The sequence below is a fragment of the Dendrobium catenatum genome, unplaced genomic scaffold (genome assembly GCF_001605985.2).
Source record: "Dendrobium catenatum unplaced genomic scaffold, ASM160598v2 fragScaff_scaffold_703, whole genome shotgun sequence".
NCBI classification, from domain to species: domain Eukaryota; kingdom Viridiplantae; phylum Streptophyta; class Magnoliopsida; order Asparagales; family Orchidaceae; genus Dendrobium; species Dendrobium catenatum.
Window position 1 is genome coordinate 424,189 of NW_021319165.1, and position 24,825 is coordinate 449,013.

Genomic DNA, 24,825 nt, shown 5'->3' on the forward strand with positions numbered 1-24,825 from the left:
TGATTGAGAAGTATTCTTTTGATGACTTTGAATTTCTACACTTGTTTCGTTTGGGACAATATTTTACTATTTTTTAAAATTGTTTTTTAGAATAAAAATCTTTTAAAAATAAAAAATTAGTGATTTAAAATTATCCCAAATGAAGCTTAATTCAATAAAACGATTGAGAATTATTCTTTAATAGCAAGAAAGATGGATAATGGAGTTGAAAGCTAAGGCTTCATCTTCATGTTGGTGAGAAAAAAAAATTATTAGATGAGTTAGATGTAATACACAAAACAAAATGTATATTAAATGCAGTGCATATATAATAATCTCCCTAGTAATGGGCAGATGGAGTTAAGACTTTTTCTCCTTGTAGCAAAATGGAGATTTTGCTCCTGCAATATATATATTTTTTTTATTTAACAGTAAGTCGAACACAAGGATCCATTATGATTAGGCCTGTCAACATTTGACACGACCCGAAAACACGACCCGAACCCGACCCGAGAAATTCGGGTTAGGGTCAACCCGAACCCGAAACGGGTCGGGTTCGGGCTCTGGTTTTTGACCCGTATGGCATTTCGCCAAATTATGATAGAGAATTAAAAAATAAAGAATGAAAAAGAGTCCCGAACGAAGCCTTAATGACGAACTTTTATTTGGTCAGGACACCTGACGTAGCTCTACATCCGGACGTCAATAACATGTCTCCACGTGCTCTTACTCTTTACCGTGCGGCCCGACGACGCGACCCGGATCGGAACCCGGTATTGCTATGTTAGTGTATTGCTACGTATTACTTGACAATAACGAGAAATACCGATCTTTCAAGACCAATACCGAGCAAAACATAGCAATACGGAGCAATACCTAGTACAACCGGGGAATTGCTCAGTAATGCTAGGTATTGCTAGATATTGGTATTGACAAAATGTTATTTCTCGTTACCGAGCAATACCCCGGTCTGCACAAATCAGCCAATACATAGCAATACCGGGTCCGGGACGGGTCGTCGGGCCGCGCGGTAAAGAGTAAGAGCACGTGACGACACCATTTTACTGGTGTCCGAACGTAAAGCTACAGAAGGACACCGGACCTAATAAAAATTCCCCGAACGAAGCCTTAATGACACATTAGGGATGTGCAGTCCAGACTTCATTAGCTGATATTATGTTAAATTATTTAGCATGTGATAAAAGTAAATTCATTTTGGTATACATAGACAAATTACACCTATCCTGTAGTTCTTTTGAAACCTTTTTAAACCAAAATAAAACAAAAAAAGTATGATATAGCAAAGTTTTTAAAAGAGTAACTTAATTAACTCACCATCAGTAAACGATGTCAACTATCATCCTGCGAGTCACTTTTTGCCGTCCAACAAAAATTCAGTTTAAAATTAATATTTTGTTTGGAACAGCTTTTTAACTGCTTTTTAAAGCAGTTTTTAAATACAAAAATTTTTATACTAGAAAATTGTTTCAAAAAATAGTAAAAAAGTCAACCCAAACGAAGCCTAAAACAACGATAAAAGTTTTATAAAACTAAACTATGTCAACACAATGAAAGATGTTATTCAAGTTTTAACAACCTACTAATGTTAATGACATCTTATGAAATGCTAATTAGTTTCAGAGAAAGGTGTTTTCCTTCCAAGTGTCACAAATACTCTTTCTTTTAACCTGATCGACGAATAAAAAAACAAACAAATTTTCTACTAATTATTTGAAAGTCTATAGTACAATATTTTAGCTTCTTACTATGTTATTAATGTCTTTGGAGAATACTTCAATCTATTCTAACTGATTTTTTAGATAATAAGAAAACTATGGCTATGATTGGGGACAGAAGCATTGAAATCAACTGATTTTAATAGAAAATTCCAGGCTAATCATATTTGGTTGATATATTGACTTTTTTTTTCTTCTTTTTACTATGAGACTAAGGCTTCGTTTGGGACGGCTTTTTTATTGCTTTCTAAAACGAAGTTTTAGTACAAAAATAAAAAAAATTTGTACTAAAACTCCATTTTAGAAAGTAATAAAAAAACCGTCCCGACGGCTTTCTTACTGCTTCTTAAAGCTGCTTTCTAGTACAAAAATTAACATTTTTGTACTAAAAAACTGCTTTAAGAAACAGTAAAAAAATCATCCCAAACAAAACCTAAGGCAGATTTTGCTTCACTTCCAGAACAAACCAGTGACTCCATTTGGCACTGAAAAAGCAACCAGGCTTATATTTTATAACACCATAAAAATATTCAAGCAATTCAAAATTTTCAGTATTATATTCATAAGAAACCCAACATTTTTTTTTTTTTTTAAATTCACATTTGGCATCATGGACCATGTCGTGCCACATGCATAGCTTACAGAACTATTGGATTCTCTGTCAGTTTAGTTGCCAAATGCAAGTTAAGTACAGTGCAGCACAAATGTCCTGTAGCCCCGACCTCTTCCATTTCTGGAACCCCATAGATTTCTTCTTCTAGCCTTGATGCATTTGCAACTTTCACCTCTCAATCTAACTACTACCGACACGGAACAATGACCACTGGAGAATATTTAAGTATCAAATATCCACCACTTGAAACCTAATCATTTCCAAGCTTGTCAAGTGGAACGCTGCCAATGATGTGCCGAATATTATCGATCATGGTCCACACATCATCATCCATCTCAACACCACCTCAAGCTGGAGAAATTATTCTATGCGGAGGGCCATACATAGCTCTACGTCCAGAGGTGAATCAAGTGCAGCCACGTCAGCGACACCGAGCCATGGTACAAAGCAGTACCGAGCCGCGGTACACAGCACAGGGGTAACGTGACGCATTCTGATTGGTCTCCTGATGACGTTCATCCTCCGCACAGAATAGTTAATAATCCTCAAGCTGTGATGCTAATTATAAATATATCATCCTTGCCTTCTGGAGGATATTTTCAGACAAGTGAGATAGAACTCATATTTATAATTGTGTAGCTTGGGTGAAAGTAAGAGCTTGGTGATGTCGTATCTCAACTATTTTTCTTTTCTCAATAATGCTAGGTTTCCCCTCTTCCCCATAGTGGAAGTAATAATATGGTATCCCTAAAGTGTTGACTCACTTAAAATATAAGTATGGCATCTCCTCCTCTCTCTTAGTTATCTTCTCCTTCAATGATCAAAGCACCTCTCCATTAGGAACCAAAGTAGCTTAACACACAACCCTCATTTACATTTTCCTCAATGAACCAACCAAAACTTGGGTAAACCTGGTAAACTTCATTCAAATCTTTATTCAATCCATGATGAAAAACTAAGAAAAAATATGTTTTAAAAATTTATAAATATTCTCAAAATTCAGATCCTCTGAAAGTAGATTATATTCAGAAGCATATAAAAGTAACAGCCATCAAAACTATTCTGCAGACTGACCACATGATTACCATGGATTAAATAAGGCTTTAAGAACGAAATTCTGCAGGTAGCACTTCAGATTTTAAAAGCTTAAGCAATTCCCAACGGTTGCTGAATTAACTATAATTGAAACTTTAAATAACGGATGTTAGATTCAGAGCAGAGCTCAACAATTGTTGCTATCAACCTTGGTAATTTATAAAAAAACAAAGTTCTTAAATTTGCTATTTAGATACCCAAGGCTAAAAAACCCAAATGCCACATACCACATGGAAACAAGTTTTTTTCTCAATTTCAAAAAATGCTTTGGTACTACATATTAAAGCAACATCTAGATCACTTGTTTGAGGAATTGTGGGTTTGGATAAAGTTCGTTTCATAGGGTTTCAGGTCATTTGATACTAGGATTAAGGCTTCGTTTGGGACAGCTTTCTTACTGCTTCATAAAGCAGATTTTTAGTAAAAAAATTAATTTTTTTTACTTGAAAACTGCTTTAAGAAGCAATTAGAAAGTCGCCCAAAACTAAACCTTAGGGTGTCAGCGGAGTTGAGGTCTGTATCATCAGATGTGGAGTACCACTGCTGCAGCCGCTCTGCAACTGGCTTGTTGTTGAGAGGCCTGTTGCATTGAGACTCTCAGATTTTCGTCGTAGAGATGCAGGAACTTAGAGTTAGGAGATATGGAAGTTGATTTAGGAGGCTAAATAAAAAGGAAAAGCTTGGTGCTCAGACGCCTCATTTACAAAAGAAAGAAATGAAGGCAGAGAACCGAAGGGAGAAAGAGAGAATATGAACGAAACACAGCCCATAGTTATTTCTTCAAAATCATAAATTTGAATAACATACTTTGTAATTTGTCTTTCACCATTCCAACAAAAAATGAGAGAACGAAGATACCACAATGCTAACACCAGCAAAGTTTAAGATATGAACGAGTACTAAAAGCAAATTAATATTTTTCTTCTATCTCTTTTCAACATTCAGTCAAAAAGAGGATGAATCTTTTTTTCTTTAAGCACAGAACTCCCGATTAGGAAGAAAGAATCAACATGACTTCTTTTCTTTTTCTCTCCTCCCAAATTCCTAATTTTATTCCCAAAACTCCTACTTAGAGTGTCGGAAAGTGAAGCCAAATAAATGTTTGACGAGCCTCAGTAGCTATAAGGCAATTTTACAATATCAAGAGAAATCCATTCGTTTTGTTTAGCCATTACCTTAAAACACACCAAATGGAGGACTTTTAAAACTTAACAAAAATGAGACGGCTAAAATTTCGAAGAGTTGGACAAAAAGCGTTACCTTTCAATTAAAAGGATTATATAACAGAATACACTGGACTTCATAAGATTTAGACGCACCATGTTGGCATGCACAAAAGAGCCACACACTGGGGAAGATTGAGAATAACCTTAGAATAGCATAGAAACTTCTAACATTATCATATGCATATAACAAAAAATAAAAAATCTTCACCTTTGCATAAATGGTATCGTGTTAACATTATAAAGACCCAAATGCGTCTTCTTTGCACTTGTAGTATGAACAACAAACTTATGCTGTGCAAGATCTAACATCACGTGGTGACATGGCATGGAAGGCCGAGATCTTCATGGATAAAGACCACGAGCGTGAGCCGGTATAATTCCATAGGAGATGGAATGTTGTGCTGCTATGAGCAAGACAAAGCGCTTATTCTCCAAGCTTTGATGTGCTGCGAGCGAGGCGACATGTTATCATTTTAGTATAATCCCATGGGGATGAACATTGGGAGATGTGCTGCTGCGGCAACCGCGAGCAACCATAATGCTCTTAAACATCTAGAGATGGCGATGTTGAGCAAGGTGTGACATCCACAAGGAGACAGAGTTAATGATAGATTTGCTTATCTTCCTAATATCCCCATTCATATGATTTTGATCTTTTTATTCTTAGGAATTATTTGTTTAGCAAGATAAAAATAAGTTGTAATGTTAGGAACCATTTGCTTGTTTTAAAAAATATAATTTTTTACTAGTTATTCATTTTTATTATTTAGTAGATTAACTTTCATTCAAATATTTATATGAATTATAATTTATTAAATGATAACATATAGCAAAATAAACAATATAATCTCACATACACTTACACTACCTTAAATACCCTCATATTTAACTTTGGAGTTAAATTTAACTCATATTTTAGGCCATGAGATTAAATTGGATCAAATTTTCAATAGTTGAGGGATTAAATTAGGACTATGTGAAACTATGGAACAAAATTAGGCATTTATTAATAGTAAGAGTACTATTTTGAGCTTTTACTCTTAATATATTCAAAGAGAATATAAATAGAGGTATAATGCTACTGCTAAAGATGTGATAGCCTTAGAAGATCGGTCGACAGAATGTACAATCAAGGTATCAATTATAGATATTTCTCTTTCTTCGTAGTGCCAAAGATCGATCGGACCCAAGATGATTGGTGGATACACGAGTGAAAATTAGTAAGGAAATAAAGAGTTTGAAAACTATTAAAGCGAAGATAGATACTCTTGACGAGAAAAAAAAAGCTGAGCTATCAAAGGAAACTTTATTAGAGGCTAAGGTTAAAGCTAGATTATTGCACTTAAAGACAAAAAAATTATAAGAAAAAAAGGCCTGTAAGAGCATGATTCAATATCACTTCAAAAGGCTTGTGAACATATATAGAATGTGGAGATGAAGTGTTTAAAACATCAATGCCTTGAAGAAGGTTTCTTTCAAGGTTTTTTAAAAGGAACTCGATTGGTGTATAGTAGGACATGAACAAACATTGAAGATCACCAAGTCAAGCATCTGAGGAAACTTTTTAAATATAGAAGATGATGCGAAAAATGCTTCAACCACTGGTGGTAGTATAGATGCTTATGAAAGTATTTTATTTATTTATATATAAATAAAAAATGACATTTTATGCTCAGCTCATGAATATTATAATTTTAATAAATTTACTCCTATATGCAATGTTGCTAAAACCTTAACCTATGATGGAAGATGTTGAAAGAAATTCAACAATAATAATTTACCAATCCGATGTTGCTTGTCAGAATATTATTCGATGATAGTAATCTATGTAGAAGATGTTGAATTGAATCCCTCAGATATCGATTGTACTTTGCTTCGGGTGAGCCGAATACCAAGCATATCCCAAATCAAAGCTGAAGATTGATCAATCTTTAGACTGATAATGCTCTTTCGGGTCTAACATGACATTACCAATGTTGTAGAAATCTAACTAGGAACTGTATATGATGCTTACTAGGGGTTATTGATAATACCTCTGAATTTGAGCATTCCAAGTTTGAGGTAGAATATTCCCATTTGAATCATTAAGTTTGAATGTTCTAGGCTTGACAATGGCAACCACCACATAAGTTCCCTCCCAAAAAGGTTGATTATGTTGAGATACCTCCCAATAACTTCAAGGCTTTGTAAGATTATGACTTCATTTGGGATGACTTTCTTACTGCTCCTTAAAGCAGCTTTCTCGTACAAAAATTTTAAATTTTTATACTATAAAGCTACTTTAAGAAGCAATAAAAAAATCTTCACAAATGAAGCATATATCTCCAACATATATAGATAGGGGTTTTACCCTTTGATTAAAGTGACAAGCTACTTGTTGGTGGATAGGAAGAACTTTTGAATGAAGTTGCATCAGGTGTTTTAGAAGAAGGTTAAGATAATAACAGAGATTGTCCTCATTACTGGCCACAGCAAAAGTTTAGATCCTGTATGTGCCAAAATATAGATTATGAGGTACTTCTTCTATTTTGATTCTTACTGTCATGGTATAAGCCGAAAGTGTATTGAAAAGCTCTTCAGCCTAGGGGTGTCAATATTGGACCCGACCTGAAAATTTCGGGTTTGGGTTGACCCGAACCCGAAGAGGGTCGATTCAGGTCCAGAAAATCAACCTGTTTGCAAAATCGGGTCGGGTTTGAGTTGACCCGGAAACCCAGAAATTACCCGGAAACTGCCCCGGATGCCCCACTTTGCCTGCCCGAGACGGAGTTGCGTCGCGGTTGCCTGGCCATGTGACTGCGCGTAGCCTGCCCGAGACGGATTCGCATCGCGGTCGCCTGCCCGCATGATGCGCGTTGCCTGCCTGAGTCACGTCGCCGCCTGCGCTAGTCACGTCGCCGTCTGGCGTCTGCCCCTCGTTTCCTGCACCGCCGGCGACCACTGCCCTCTCCCGTGAGTCGAACCGAACCCGACCCGTGACCTGAAATTGACACCTCTACTTCAGCCCATTGGCTCTCAGCCTTTTCAAGGCATGTCTCTAATCCTTTGAGAATGATTCATAGTTACTCCTATTTGTCTATATATTTCAGAATGTGTGACAGTTGTGTTAACCAATTTACTACGAATATCTTTGCAAAAGATGTAAACATATTTCCAGTGCATTGGATTTCAACATAGATAATTTTTGTGGGAAGGCTTAAGCAATAAATAATATTCTTCTATACAAACTGCTTCACATTTGCTTAATTTTTTTTTTGCGAGTGGCACAGCTTTCACCCAATTTGTGATGTATCCAGCAATCAGAATAATGAACTTCCATTATCCAAGGGCTATGAGAAAAAGTAAGACGATGTCAATCCCTCCCTGAGCAAAGGGGAAAGGGCCTTGGAGAGAGAAAACTTATATTAGTGGAACATGAGTGAGATTATAATTCATTTGACAGTTCTTGTATTTTTGAAGAAAATCTAATACATTGTGTTTTATTGTAAGCAAGTAGAATCCATATCCTAAGGTTTTATGAGTGGATGCACTGCCGCCCAATTGTACTGTACAAATTCCTAAATGGGCTTCTCAAAGAGCATAATTGGCCTCCAATAGTGGAAGACACTTCAAAAATATTTCCATAAATAGTCTTTTATACTATTTATCTCCAATAATTAAGAAGTTTGTAGCTTGTCAAATATGGATGGAAACTATCAAACCTTTGAGTAGGGCCCATCACATAAAAAAGAGATTAAGTCCATTCAATAGGTCAATAACAAGCAGCTTGAACCCCACTGAAATGGGATGCCAAAGAATTTCATCTATTATAAGGACTCCAATAAACTAGGTATCCTTTATAATTTTTTTTTTTAAATAAGACATTATAATTTATCTCGTATAATAGCACAAGAAGTATCCATAAGACGAGATCACGTAAAGTCCACTAAGGCTAGTGGAGGATTCCACATTGGTTGAGCTAACACGAGAAGAATGAGTTGAACTAACAGTGTCAATAAGTTCTAGGTTAGAGATTGTGGTGGAGGAGAAACTACAATATGACGACAAGGGTATCCTCCTTGGGCATCTTAAAATTGTCCATCTCTTTATAATGTTGATTTTGTGGCTGGCAAGTTCCAATATATCGCGGTCTATTGGCCAGCCGCCTCCAATAATTGAAGGATTTAGATTTTTTCCTCCTACACATTGCATATTCGATCCTCTAGGGATGGATTTTCGGAGCCCATTCTTGGCTTATTACAATGTCCATGGTTGTCAAGCAGATTCTTGGCCTAAGGAGTGTTAAAAAAACAAAATTACTACAACTAGTATTACTCATATCAGTTATTGAAATAATCTTATAAGGATATTGGAATATACTTTCCACAAATACATCAAACTATTTATGTGCTAGAAAATTGAAGTTGATATGAAAAGTATTTAATATATTAACTTTGTATAAAAATTCAGCACATGCAAAAATAGAAATTGCAAGAGACATATTTTTTACATGGAAAAACAAAAAAAAAAGGAAAATATCATAAGGCATGACCCAATTAAAATAGTTAACTATATAATTAAAGATATAAGAGTTTGCTCTTTCCCTCAATTGTACGCACTATTTGTGTCATGCGCCATTGCGCATACACAGAGCAAATAGCGCGCAAACTTTTTAAACCCATTGTCGAACCATACAGATCGAGCCGTGGCTACACCCCGCCGCGTCGTGCCATGTGCGTGCTATTTTGCGACATTAACATTTAAGCACTAGAGCTCTTGACATCTCTCAACTCCATAACCTCCTTCATGTAGAAAAAAAGGATCTTATACATGAGAGGTGTTTTAATAAATTTGATTAGAATAAAAAACTGTCCATAAAACGGCCCAATAATTTCCCATAGCTATAGATCATTTACTCAGCAATTGAGTGCCTTAATAACATCATACTTGAATGATCTTGGGCTTATTGAATTCGAATAGTCAAAACGCTCAATTTGACTATAAACTTGTAATATTCATATATCATTTAATTCATCAATAAGTTTATTAAAATTGGAGAGTATATTGCCTTGAATTTAATTCCAAAAAAGTATAATTCAAATATTACCTCGAGATTCATGCCTATCAAATAAATTTTCTAGAGATGTAGCATTTGCCCCTTATATTCGAATGTTGAAACCAATATCATCTAAAAGTATCATTTCAATCTTAGAAAAACTCAGCGGAGTTAATTAACAATTTAAAAAATAAATAAATAAAACAACTCCTTAGTTGTCAACGTGGTCCTTCCCACAAAGCGTAAAAGAAGTAAATTATCTTAAATCACAATTTCTACATTCCTTGATTTTGGCACATCAATTGGAATCAAAATTGTTGGAAAAATTTGCTCTAAAATGTTTAAATTTATTTGAATTTGATCATAAAGTCTTTGTTGGGCATCAAAACTATCGAAATCGAGTCCAAAACATAAAAACATAATCCCACATACAAAAATACGTTCGATTTAACCTATTTCTGCATGAAAAAACACGTCGGATTGGACAGTCAGCCACCATTGGACCCATCAAGCACCTGGGTCCACATCTCTTTGCATAGGACGCCCACAAGGTGCCTCCATTGCCTCCTACAAATCAATATATATATATATATATATATGTTCAAAATTTATATATATATTTAAATTCAATCTTCCAATCTCTTCTTTAAGGATAAATATCACCTCAGAGAGAAAAGTTCACACCTCTCAATTCTCTCCCTGTATGCTTCAACTTTTTTTCTTGAAAAATTTTCCCACTATCTTGTATAGGTCATATATAATTCTCCCTTCGAAGGTTCCAATATAATATTTTCATGAATATACGGTGTGTATAATTCTAATGCTGAAAGAAACCCAACTGATTCTTATACAAAAAGATGATCCAAGGAGATTAGATGAAGCGCCATTGGCTGATGATGTGAAATATATCATTATTGGCAATACTTTGATAATCTTCAGCAAACAAATTTATTTTCTGAATTATTTGATGTTTTTACCTCTTAGAAGCACTATAGTAAAAAAGGAATTCTCAGCAATTTTTCCGGCGGAATACTCCTCGTCGGAAGCAGCGACAAAATTACTGGATAAAAATTCGTCGAAAATTTATGATAGAATTTATGGCAAAGATTTTCGCCGGAAATCTGTCGGTAAGAGCCCTTAACTCACCGCTTCGTTCTTCCATCAGCTCATTCACACAAAGTCATGTTTTCTTGCTCGAAACAATTCCTGTAGTGAAGATCTAATTTGGCCCAATCTCCACTAGGGGTGTAAGTGAGCCGAGCCGGCTCGCGAGCCGGCTCGAGCTCGACTCGTTTATGGGCTCGCGAGCTGAGCTTATGGGCTCGGGAGCCGAGATTATCGAGCTCACGAGTCGAGCTCGAGCTCAAACACGAGCTCGTTTAGTAAGCGAGTTTGAGTTCGAGCTTTATAAGGCTCGGCTCGTGAGCTCGTGAGCCGACTCGAACTACTGTTTAATTTTTTTATTATTAATATTTTTATTACATTTAAAAATAAAAAAAAAATTCTAATCTTCAACAGCCGCATAGTTAATAATAATAAAAAGCATCAAATATGAATGTTAATAAATGCTGCAGCTTTACTCGTTACTAAAATAGTGAAATTTTCAAATATATACATATATATATAATTATATATAATACGTCGTCAAAACATTCGCGAGTTGAGCTCGAGCTGGACTCGAGTTTGAGCTCGATATTAAACTTGCGAGTCGAGCTCAAACACTCTCTAACTCGAGCTCGACTCGACTCGTTTACACCCCTAATCTCCACCATTGGGACATCTTATAATTTATCAGATAGGTTTCTATACAAGTTCCACAACTCCTAAATTAACCAATGTTTCGACAACAAGCAAGGTTAGCCTAACCCAATTTTCATGCATGGCTATGAAAATTGTTATTGGATTGATTGTCTTCAAAAAATTGTGATGTGATGCTGACACTAAAATATTTTGCAAAAATAGGTAGATTTACATGTGACACTCAAGGTGCGTCACTTGAGAGTAAATGGCAGGACATTCAAATGAGAAATCACTTGAATAACTGGTCGAATATATTTTTTCTTTACAAATGATTGGGGTCTTGTTGAAAAATTGGGAAGATTAAAATAGCCGCTATTAAACTTCATGTTGGAGAAGCAGACATATTGAGGATTATCAATATTTTTAATATTAAGAATTTTCAATATGAGATACATTACCTAGATAGATATGTGAACGAGAACTTTTATTCAAAGATGGTCTTTCTATTCCTACAGAAATATCTCAGTCTCTACTGTTAAAAATGTGAGATAATCACTCAAATTTCAAAAGCTTTATCCAAACAACCTTTACAAAATAATGATGAAATATCCCACTCAGAGAAGAAAATGGATGAAGCTTTGGCAGTATCAACAGATGGTACAAGCAGCAAGAATTCTTCTTTATTAAATTCATTTGAAATTATATATTCCAAAGAAGGTGATGAACTATATATGCAACTGATAAATTAGTGAGTTATTTTTTGCTCTTCTTCTTTTTCTTTTTACATTTTGCTCGCACAAATATGTGCTTGTTTCAAATGCTGAAAAGAATGTATATTGGCGTTGAACATAGAATTTGTGAAGATTAAATATCTTGAAGACAAATATAAATGGTGGTAAAATACTAATACAAAAGATATGTTAGCTTTTGAAGATTAGCTAGTAAAATATAGAAACAAGCCAACTACGGCTATATACCTTTCTTTGCAGAGCCAAGAGATCAATCTAGGTGGTAAAACTATCATCTATAGGGAATTAAATGATTCAAGGCCCTGACTGGAGATCAACAATGGCATCAAGGAATGGGTCGCACCTTATTTTCCTGAGATCGTGATTTTGCATCTAAAAATTTTCAAAACCCAATTTATTTTTAAACAGGCCAATTTGGATATTTAAAAATATGGGCAATTATTATGTCACAAAAAAAAAATGCATCTTATCAAACACAAATCTCGACACTGTTTATGATTATTAAAGCATATGAACATTTAAGCTCAAAGACTTTGAGAATTGATTTGATCATCCAAACTCTATTTGCAACAAATTTCTATTCAAATTAAGTCGCTCAACCAAACAAACCTAACAAAACGAAGGATGTTTTGATCCGAGTCCCACATAAGCCAAAATCAAACACTTATTAGTATAATTCAAAACTTTGCGAGATCATTTAATCATCACTGATTTTCACATGCTAATAGTAGGAGCTAGCATTTCGACAAGACGAATCCTAAGATCGTTCAATTCCTAGATTATTAAAGCACTAGTGATTGAAAAAAATATAATGAACAATAGAAATCTTCCCATGCTAACTAGGAGTATCAAAGATTATTATAAAATTGACCATGATGTCCTCTTGAGAGTCTATAATTAGGTCATGCTTATACACTTTAACGAATACTCCAAAGAAGAAAATTATACGACTTAGAGATTTCCACAGCTCTGCATGCAAACAAGCAACATTCATTATCAACTGCAATTGATGTCCCTCATCAATGCCAACCATCGACTATAGACAAAACTACGTCGAAATCCATTTTCTATCATTGTCTTCCATCAAACTATGCTAAAATCCGACATTTTCATCATTAATCGTTAACTGACGCCAGCGTTCATTACAATGCATTGTAATGCCGCTTTCTCCAATGGTAAAGAAGGGTGAACTTTTGTGAGTATGCTAACTTTTTTAGTAATATTAAGGCAATAAACTCACATTCTGGCACCGCAAATATTCAAGCATGCAACATATAGGATGAACCAAAAATCTAACAATTTGGAAAGAAATTTATGAACAGAAGAGTTGATGCATGGCAGCAAAAACACTTCCCACAATTAACAAGAAACTGTCCTTTACTTGTGAAGTGGACAAGAATACGACATACCTGGAACCACGGTCGTATACACACACAACAGGACAGTTCCATAGCATTTTCTTCAACAAATAAATGAGCAACAAATACGATAATGAACTTTACCGGACAATTTGAAGCAAGTCAGCAGGAAGTGAAGCTGGATCAAGTTCCCAGCAATCTCCAGGAAGATTCAACCCATCAGTTTCTGCAAGTTTCCGTGCTGGAATTTGATGGGAAAACAGCATAATATCATCCTTTTCAAGCCATCTAACAGCATGGGGACCAATCTGCGTCCTCTTGAATATCGTCTTGTACCCTTCAACCTTCTCAAGATATCCCATGCTCAAACCAAACATCTCGCTATAAGAAGTAAGGAAAACTGCGATATCATAGGACCTCTGCTCTCTCCCATAATTCATCTCGCCATAAAGTGCCCAAACTGAACCTTTCTTGGGATAAATCCTGAAAAGTTCCTTGGCCGCCTTTTCACTTTCCACTATATGTGAGAACAAGTTTACTGAATCCATTTCAACCTTTCTACCAATCTTAAACCTCCCAAAAGAAATGTGACGTCCAGACTTCTCCCAAAGCAACAGCGATTCATCCCCATCAACCAGTGCATCTAACCAGCACATCTTCACTCTAAATGGGCTGGAAGACATAACTTCATCAATCAGTCCATAATGCCTCGGCATCCCATCGTCGTCGTCATAAATTGCCCAAATTTGACCGTTGGCGAAACACTTCTCAGTCCTGTCATTGTCAAAATCATAAAAGTCAGAATCCTCCACAGCCATCAGGCTTAAGTCCTCTTCCACCTTCGTTTTTCCTTTATCCTTGGTCCTGATGAGTTCCATTTGCATTTCCGCCAATGTTTCCTCCTTATTCTGCTTACAACTCTGTAAATCGGGGAAGGAAGAAACAACCGGCCTTTTCTTTTTATCAGAGGTCTCCCACCCGGCCGGAACCCTAGGTCTTGACTTCGTCCTCGACCGAGCAGCCGTAACTCTAGGCCTGACCATAGCCTCCATTTCTTCCTTGTCCCCGCCATTGCCATCCGATGGCACCTCCACAGCACGAAAGCTTTTGCGACAATTAGGGCAAACAAGGCGGTAACCAATGTACCTTCGATCGAACTCATGCAAGAGGCGGCAAGTCAAGCACGCAGTCCAGAACGTCTCTACCGCTGGGCGACTACTGGCGTCGGCAAGTGCAAGGCGGAGGCTGGTGTCATAATCCCGCTTGCGGGAGCGATCGGACAGAAAGCGAAAGGAGTCGGCGACGCGCTTGAAAGCGTCTTCGGCTGCGGGGATGGGGGATCCTGCCTTGTCAGGATGGAGGACGAGGGCGAGAGCTTTGTATTGCTTCTTGATGGCGTTGATATGGGAAAAGGGTTCGACGTGGAGAATCTTGTAGTGATCGGTGGGGAATGCGCGGAGGACCTTAATGGCCATGATCATGGTCGAGATGCCGTCCAGTTCAGGCCATAAATGTTGGGCTCGTCTGGCATACTTGAGAGCAGATTTGAGGGACGAAGACTTGAGCTTTTGCTCTGCTAGGGATTTGAGTCGGCGAGCCTCAGCTTCCGGCTTCTCTTCTGCTTCTGTTTCATCCCAGGCCTTCGTCGGCGACGAAGGTTGGTGCGCTTTCGCACGCGCAGCAGTGTCTTCCATGTTGCCAGAGGATTATGCGGCGCTGTATGGTGGAATGGTGCGATTCTTTGGGAAATCGGAACTGGGTAGCAGAACCCGAAACAGACATTTCGCGTGCTAACATGGATGCAAGGGTTAAATGAGAGATGGCGACACAGACATAATTCGTAGAAAAATCGAAAACGCTTTGGCTTTTCAGGATTTATTTACAGAACTAAACTTTAAATGAAACTTTAACGTTTATATTTTTTTTATTTAATAATTTATGTCTGAAAATTAAGATTATTGTCCAAAAAAAAACAATTATATAAATTATGATCATTATTTCAAAATAATTCATAGCATAACATATCTAAAAAAAAGGCCAAATCATAATTAGTATACATTTTATCATAAAAAATACTATGTTGTCTAATTCTTGAACATAGGCTAGCTCCCATTAATAGCCTTGTTATTTTCCAGCTTGCAAGTGTTGTTCAAAGAGATGAGATGTAATTTTATTTCTTAGCCGCCATGAACAAATTTTAAATAAAGACTCTTTATTTCCTAATGATATTGGTGAAAAAAATAAGGATCTAACCTATAATTAGAGCTCAAATAGAGCAACTAGTAAGTATAATCTACCTTCAATATGACGAACACGAACCAATGAGAATTTAAATGTTATAAACTACTTTTTAAAGCAACTTTCTAGTACAAAAAAATTTGTTCAAGAAATTTTTGTACTTAAATTTTGCTTTAGAAAACAGTAAAAAAATAATCCCAAATAAAACAGAAGTCTATATAAGTAAATGAAAGACAAGTATATTAAAATCTAGATCAATAGCCAAAGCATTGATAAACTTTGTGCTTCTAAGAAAAAAAGATGGAGCACTTGGAATTATTAAAGTTTAGGCCTATTAGTTCATAAAATTAATGCAAACAATTCCTAAGAGGGAGCGAATTTTCTGCCATCTTAGCAATAAAAACTTGTTGACAGTCTCATCTTAGTAAGAAGAGAAATTTTTGGAAGGAAAGTTATTAAGGCCATGGGAAAAAGCACAGTGACTACGCTAGTTGGTCATAAGACCAGTAAAAAAGTTCTTGAAAGTTTGCCTTAAGGGTGCCAATTGGAAATTGCTAGAGAAGGATCAATGATTAGTGATGTACAGATCAAGCAGTAATTAGCGATTATATTATCTAGATCAGAAGGAGAAGCTAAGGCTTCATCAAGAGCTTGCAGCTCTCTGCTTAAGTTATCTAGGAATTTAGCAAGCCATTTTGCTTTAGCCATTGGGATGGCTCAACTAGCCTTAAGGTTGAAGGAATGAGAAAAAAATTTGTTAATATTATGAGACTTAGAATTGAGGACGGCATAAAAAATATTACCTTCTAGCATAGGGAGAATCTAAATTTGTTTCTCATGAAAAAATTAATGGGACTAGAGGGGTGAAGTCCCATGACATATACTTGATGGGCTCTCTAAACATTTTTCAACATCTAATAAAGGAGAAAGTTATGGTCAATAGAGTCATACCCCGAGATCTAATGAAAGGATTAAATCTCTAAACCTAATTTTTTTCTCAACCATTAGCCTAAACACCATTTGATTTCATTTCTCAAAATTTATGTACAATAATCCTACTTACATGAGATCTATTCATCAAAAGAAATAATATAGGAAAATAAAATAATATCTCATAAGTCTGAATCCACTTACGCCCTTATCAACTCTTATCTAGATGGGCATTTTTCCTTTTCCTGAAAAATCAGAAAACTCAAAGAGTGCGCACAACAAGTTCAGTAAACTCCTTTCACACTCCCATCATAGATATCAACATCTGTTAAGATATTAAGAGCAAATTATTCAAACATTCAGTTGATCAATAAAGCTTAAATGATAATAGAAAGTGAAATTAAAGTCATTCTAAATGTACGTGGTTTAGGAGTCATTACTTTTGCAATGTAGAGATACAATATTATATATAAATGCATGCTGAAATATTTGAAGGTCATGCACTGTGAAACTTCCAGTGTGTGGTCAACGACTCTAAGATGTCGAGTTAACATTAGGAGGTTGAAAGATCCAAATTCCATTAAACTAATCTAGAAAGCATGGAGAGTTTGATTTGAGGAAATTTAACCAGACTGAGGATATGTGAAGTCAACTCTGGTGTATGCTAATTAAGCTCGCACAATAAGTGAATGAAGTTAGCATTGACCAACAGAAATATATGAAAACATAATAGAAGTGACAGAGGAAAGAAAAGTTGGGATTAAAGAGAATGATTTAGGACAAAGCAAGGATGGTCCAATGTTTGAGGAGCGAGTAGGGAGGTGAGGAAATAGCAAGAAGAAAGAATAATATCGCATTAGATAGTCCAGGAGAGTTTTAACGCATTTCAAGGATTTTAAAAAGGAGGGCTTATGGAGAAGAGAAGTTTGAAACATTAAGAAGCATTGATAGGATTTAACAAGGAGATTTTCTCGTGAGCAAAAGCAAAGTGTTCAAAGGTGGGAATGGGTGCTGAAGGGGGAGGGTGGAGCTTTCAACCAAATCCAAAGGCAAAGGATGAAGAGAAGAGAACCTTTCATAAAGAGTTGGAGCAGAAATAGGGCTCAATATTTCAGAAGATTCACAACCAAGACAAAAGGAGAGATGCCGTGATAATTTAGGGTAATTTGAGGCAGCTTTTTGGTAGCTTTGCTCATAGATAATTATAACAGTTCTATTTGACAACAAATTTCTTGTTGCTTCTTATAAATTCTATTGTGGGAATAAGTTATCTTCAATTAGATTTGTAAGAATGTGTTAACATTAAGAAAGTTATTGTCAGATTTTTTTAAAGAAAAGGAAAAAAAATCTAATACCCAAATGACATTCAAAAATCTATTTTCTCACAACATTTCAACAATTACTTTAACGAACCCTCAACATACTATCACCTTAAACGAACCCTCACTTTCTCTCGAAGGTTCAAATTTATATATAATTCAAGAGTTCATGCCATACTCGAAGTCTAATTCACATGTAACATCATACTCATGCCTAATTCCATTTTAAATTCCTCTTAAAGTATAAGTTTTTTTTTTTATTTAATTATTTAACTAAAGATTCTTAAAGTATAAGTTAAATTTATAGTCACATCTAATATAGGTATAGATTCATATTCAAGACAATCAAATGCAAATTCATATTACAATGGTAAATCTTTTTTTACATCTCATTTATCATAGATAGAGTGCTTATGAACCATAATTTATCAGATGGGATCATATGTCATCACACATGATTCTTTTGTCGTTGCATGCTTGATATAAGGGCATTCATTGATGGTCTTATTTTGTTTGAATTCTTCGCAATTAAAACCTCTACCCTTTGGTGATATATTAATTGACCATGATATACTTCTACTCAATAGATATCATGCTCAAGAGAAAAGATAATTATTTCTCTTCAAGATCTTTAATTATGTGTTGAAGCCCTAACATAACTCTCATAATATGCCTTGACATTCAAATGTGTGGTTTTAACCTAGTTTAGTATTTTTGAAAAATTATAGCTTAGTTCACTCATAATCTGATAAAATCTTTACTGAAAATAATCTCAAGCCAAATAAGTTGTAACTACAAGACTCATAAAAATTTGTAATAATATTCATCCAAGTTATATTCACTTTGACTACAACACTCGTTCATATAATGATCTATATAATCATCAAATAACATACATCATTCCTTAAATTTATACCTTGGGTCAGCCGGTCAGCCCACATGCCTTTTAATTCACTTTAATACTTTATGAAAAGACTAAGTGTGATCCACTAATTTAGATACTTTTTTTTTTAATTTGATAGTAATACCCAATGAAGTGTACTAAATCAATGATTATTTAGAAATTCCTATAGATTATGCTTCCTGTTAATGTATGAATGTAATTTCGATCATAATAGATACAACGTGTTTGTTTAAAACAACTTATCAAATTTTATTTAGATTTCATCTTTTATTATTTTTCTAATTGACCCACTTATCGTGTCATGCTTTTAATTGACATGACAATGCAACCATAAACTCTTATATCAACTTGATACATGATGCTTAGGAGTCCAGGCATCACTAATACAAATATAAGATTTAATCCACAAAGGAAAAAAAAAACAATTCGATGATTACCAACTTTAAATTCAAGCAAATAGCAGTTACTTTTGATACAAAAATCAACAAAAAAAATTATTCCATTCCAAAAGATAATTTAAAAATCGATAAAATTTTAAATTGCACAACAAAAAAGGTGATTAAATATAAAAATTTAGTATCAATCAAGATTCACACTACAAAAAAGGAATTTGGCATGATCATAGTTGAAAAAACTTCAATCACAAACACTCATTGCTAAACAAGTTGATAGAGAAACAACAACAACACAACATAAAGCATTTATCCCACTACATGGGTCGGCTACGTGAATCCTTTTTCTCCTTTTGTCCTATTAAGAGTTAAATTCTTATTTAAATCTAATAAAAATATTATTTTTAATATTTTCTAATCAAATCTTTTTAGGTTTACCTCTATCTTTCTTAACATAGGCCGGATCTAATACATCTACTCTCCTAATTGTGTCATCGGAAGGCTGATGTTTTATATGACCAACCATCTAAGGCAATTCTCTCTAATCTTTTCTATCACTGGAGCTACTCCAACATTTTCATGTATGAACTCATTTCATATTTTGCCTCTAAGTGAAGATAAAAATTAACCAATTGATGATCCAGATCTCATGCCAGTCTAAGTAGACTTGCTCAAATAGTAGTTGAATGAATCAATGACTTCGTAGGATAGCTATGCATTCTAAATCTCTAATTACAGAAAAAGAAACTGATACAACACTGTGAGACGGATGAAAGGTAGCTATCACTTTCCAATACTATATTGTGTGCATATGCAGTGATATAACACTCCCTAAAAAAAAATCTTCCTTCAACACCTTCAATTACCTCACACTAGCCCCGAGCTGCCATGCACCACCAAACAATATGCTTACACCACAAGAAGCAAAATCACGAACCATTACAGTCTTCCATAAGTTTGACAAAAAAAGTTACAACATAAACCAACAAAACTAAAAAATATAATACTCACCTTATAAAGAGAATGCACCCCAAAATTAGTGCAACATCACCTAAAGCCAATAAACAAAGTTTCCCTAATATGTTATGCAAGCCTTCCATTAGTAAAATCATCTTGATATCTATAAAGCAAAATTTTCAAAATAGGTAAACTAGACAATTCTTTTATGGAAATGCATGGTAAAAAGTTGAGACTATATTCTCTATAAACAGTCAAAATATTTTAAAGTACCAACAACGAGCTTCTTATAAAAAAGGCCTACTTTTTAGTCAGCAAGGAAGTCTTTGTTCACTCACATAAGCAGGAGATGTAAGCGGATTGTTTACAAGTAGAACTGAAGAGAGAAAAACTGCCAAGGGAAAATGGGATGAAACAGTGATCTTCATTAAAACTCTAAAGTTCTAAATTGAAGTCTTTTAACACTGCGCATAATTCAAGCAATGGAAACCCCCCAACCGTGCAACAAAAGCTTGCAAAACTATAGAATGGAAGAAGAGAATTAAAAAGATGTTACTTACCAGGAGGACATCAATAGATAGGAGGCCCACATTCTGAAGCGGCGCTGAGCCAGTGGCCTTGTCTTCATCTCCAACATCAAAACTCTGATTGCTGACATCTATGCTAAGCCAGGTGAAGGAGGAATATCAGTAGGAAGAGGAGATAGGGTGTTCTGAAATCATGGCAGAAATGAGTGAGATGATGAACAGCGAGTGGAGAGAAAAAAAGGGAAGATTAAAGGCCTCTCTCAAAATTTTATGCCATGTTTAAAGGTTAGGAAAAGAAAAATATAAGTACCGTATATGAGAAACAAATGAATTAGATTAATTTTATGAAATGAATGATCAAAAGATTGTTCTTTAGTGAAATATCAAGCCACTTTTTAGTATTAGTATAGAAGTGGTTAAACATGCATGCTGTCACACAAGGAAGAAGCTGAAACTCCACTAAATATTTACTAAACTAAAATTCAAATGCCAAAAAACAACAAGTCATTAATATCATCACCATTAAAGATTCCTCCTGTGGTGAATCACCGGTTTACCATATTTTACACAAATAGTACACATGCAAGGTTTGTTTTCTACGTAAGATTGCATGTTATTTGAATGGCTCATAAAGGTGCATTATTCGATCATTTTGAAGGCAGTGCATAATTGCATTGCAACACACTTTTGATCTTCCTTCACCACCATCATTTACAAATATAACTTTGCCATTAATTCTTTGAAAGTTGCATATTGCATTAATATAAAAAGCAAAAGAAGAGTACAAAGAGTACAAATAGTACAAGCAAGTATGGAGCCTCCCATATGAGTTCTCCCTCGACAAAATAAAAAAAAGAAAGAGGGAAGAGCAATGTTCGCTATATCTTTCCATATAACTTTGCTATTAATTAAGTTCAGGTTGCAGTTGGTTTTAATCTGACAATTATGATACAATTACATTCCAAAATATTGACCTTATACTTAGCCTCAATACTTACAAGTTAGGGACAAGTGGAAATTTCTCAATTACAGCTCTAAAATATTAAAGTCAAGCAAGTCCATCTTTAAATCTTCAGGATAAATACTGCACTTAAAGAGGCTTGATTTCCCCAGCATAGATGCTTTTCTCTTTTCAAATTTTCTTTGACTCGCGCATTAGAAATTTCTAGTCCTAGAAGATGATCACTACAACACGCATAAAAAACATGAGGTATAATCTAAACTACGATGATGGAGAGTACCTTGCCAGCAGAAAATGGCAAAAAAGTATCGAGAGCATCCAAACATAAAATCTAATTATGTGTTTTCTTCATAAATTACAGGGTCATCTTACGTAAGCTAGCACACTAATAAGACCATTTAAATTCTGGAAATTCAGATGAACATTAGGCAATAACAAAATGATCATCTAGTGATGTAAATTGTATCGATTGTTTAAGCAAAATCAATTCAAACTTAATGTACTTAATTAGTAGCAGAAAATTAATGCATAATGACGAAGAAAATTACCACGCTAGTGATGTTCTTCATCCTCAATGATATGCAAACCACACTTAAAACAAGGGTTGCAGTTGAAGTTATCTAATGCTCAGCATTCTATCCAAAATGTAGCAGGTGATGTAAACTCCTCTTAGAAAATGTCTTGATAAACCAATGATATATGCACAAATCCAACAATACCCTGTTCCAATATTTGTTCAATTAAACACCTTACAAATCTAACTCTCCCCCCTGATACCAACTAACAAATTAGCCATGCAAAAAGATTTAGGCTTCATTTGGGACGGCTTTCTTGCTGCTTCTTAAAGCAGCTTTCTTGCACATAAATTTTAATTTTTGTACTACGAAACTACTTTAAGAAGCAATAAGAAAGCCGTACCAAACAAAGCCTTAGTGATGACTGTTGTCCAAGAGATCTGAGGAAACAATAGATAGCTTTCCAATAGTTTCCTTCTTGAAAAAAACAGTCAATCATACTACTGCACGCGGAAAATTTTGGGGCAATGTTAGCCTTCACCATCTTAGAAAACAAAAGTGAAACTTCATGGACCTTCCCTGCTGAATAGAAGTAATGAATTAGAGTGGCATATGTTACTACATTAGCAACTAAACCTTCACTATCTAATAGGCATTGTGCCTCATGAGGCTTTCCAGCTTTGCAAAGACTATGAATCACAATGCTCAACGTCCAAGCATTTGCAGTGATACCATTCTTTAGCATATCAGTGAAGAGCTTGAGAACAGCCCTGTAACTACCCTCATCACAAAGTCGGCTCATGACGGTATTATAATTAATAACATCGGCATCCCAGTCTAATTCGGCACTCCTCTCCAACAAGCATTTGGCCTCCCAAGCCATAGAACCACTACAAAGACAATCAAGAAGGATATTCACTGTAACTGCATTAGGAACTAACCCATTATCAAGCATAATTTCTAGTAATTGGAATGTACAATCCACCTTGCCCCACTTGCAGAGACCATTCATGTAAGTGCTATAAGTTACCACATCTGGCTTCCAACCATTTAGTCCACTTTTTTCTAAAATCTTATCAACCTCATCAAATGCTCCAATCTTACAAAAGGCTTTGATCAATACGTTATAGGTCACACTGTTAGGTAAGCAACCTGTGTTCTCCATAGTCTTCACCAAATTCTTGGCCTCATTAAGTTTTCCCATAGAGCAATAAGCATTAACAATTGGGGTGTAAGTATACACATTCGGTGGACATTCATCATCTAGCATGTAATCCAACACCCCAAATGCCTCCTCCACTCTCTCATCCCAGCAAAGACCAGCGATCAACGTCGAGTAGGTGAAGGTATCCGGACTACAACCAAATTTCTTCATCCACAAGATGACTTCAAAAGCAGAATCAAACTGTTTTAAACAAAAAGAATACAACTTCACGAGTACAGTGCAACAAGCTGTATCGGGAGCTAAACCAGCAGTGATCATCTCTTGAAAAATAGCCAATGCCTGTTCAGGGCGATTCTCCATCACCAAACTGTCCATAACGATGGTGTAGCAAACCATGTCTGGCCACAAGTTGAAGTATTTCATCTCCTGAAAAAGCCTAAGAACTTGATCAACCTGGCCTGCCTGTTTAAATTCCTTCATGAGCTTGCTATACTCGAACCAGTGGGGATGACGAGGCCTGGCGTCAATCACTGGAGAACAGACAGGTTTTCGCTTGGAGAACTGTTTAAGAATCTCAGAAAACCGAAGAACGAGTAGTTTCCCAGCACTACCCAACTCCGGGCCGCGAAGCGATTTCCCCGCAGATTTCCTGGGTACCCGCGATGGACACAAACGCACGCAAACTGTCGGATGCTTGAACCTCATATCTCAAGTGACCAAAAGTGCCGTGCCAGTGCCTTCCATTGAATCTAGGAGTGAAACGCTGGAAAGCATTTTATCGAACACCTTACGGACACCCACCGTTCTCTTAGCCGGGAACGGAGAATCGATGAGAATATTGCAATTGACGACGTGGAACAACGCCGACCTTTCCTTCTTCAGAATCTCGACGCTCGAAAAGTACTTTTCCATTACCAAACAGCAGCGGTGGAGTTACTGAGCTTGGTTGTTTTGGAGAAGAGGCAGCAGTCACGAGCAGAGTATTAAGAGTTACTTGCCGCGTGAAACCGAGCAAGAAGGACGACGAGTACCGGAAGCTTGCCGGCAGTCAGGTCACCGAGGCAGCTGGAAATGGTGACCGACATGAGAAGAAACATGCGAGTTGGAAGTGGGAATCAGGCCGGAGGCGGCCATTCATCTTTGTATTTTGATCGAGGCTTATGATGATTTGTCTTTATTATTTCTTGAGATATCTGTATTTGTGGGTTAATTTTTCTAGAAGTAATGAACTTTCTGATAAACTATGTCACATTCAAAATTTTTATTGCTTCCTCCCACCTGACGTAGAGATGCGTCCTCCCAACATCAAAAAACTCAGTTTTTGCTCGGTATTGTTAGATATTATTTGGTAATAACGAGGAATATCATCATGTGAAGACCAATACC

The 24,825-nt window shown here is 35.8% G+C and overlaps 1 protein-coding gene across 12 annotated transcripts; it reads right to left on the reverse strand.

Annotated features, from left to right (window-relative positions):
* Positions 1 to 2,265: 2,265 nt before the first annotated feature.
* On the reverse strand, positions 2,266 to 24,637 carry LOC110109307. Of its 12 annotated transcripts, none has more exons than XR_003701153.1 (4): positions 22,911 to 24,637; positions 22,308 to 22,479; positions 20,832 to 20,983; positions 15,273 to 15,321 (listed from the first exon to the last, which is right to left on the reverse strand). XR_003701153.1 is itself a non-coding variant. In XM_028695878.1 (3 exons), exons 2-3 carry the CDS (start codon positions 15,223 to 15,225, stop codon positions 3,200 to 3,202), a joined length of 1,590 nt encoding a protein of 529 aa, XP_028551711.1. In that variant the 5' UTR covers positions 15,226 to 15,321; positions 20,832 to 20,929; the 3' UTR covers positions 2,266 to 3,199. The 12 variants fall into 12 exon arrangements, 4 of the variants coding, with proteins under 4 accessions (XP_028551711.1, XP_020695975.2, XP_028551712.1 ...); XR_003701148.1 differs by having other exon boundaries at positions 22,678 to 24,637; XR_003701154.1 differs by having other exon boundaries at positions 15,280 to 15,321; positions 20,832 to 20,929.
* Between the last annotated feature and the right edge of the window lie 188 nt (positions 24,638 to 24,825).

Bases quoted from the DNA above. Each gene is read 5' to 3' on its own strand.
- LOC110109307 (XM_020840316.2), bottom strand. From the start codon at position 15,225: ATGGAAGACACTGCTGCGCGTGCGAAAGCGCACCAACCTTCGTCGCCG. The intron at 4,004-13,675 runs GTAAAGTTCATT...TCAATGCAACAG, and splicing joins GACTTGCTTCAAATTGTCCG to GCCTCTCAACAACAAGCCAG.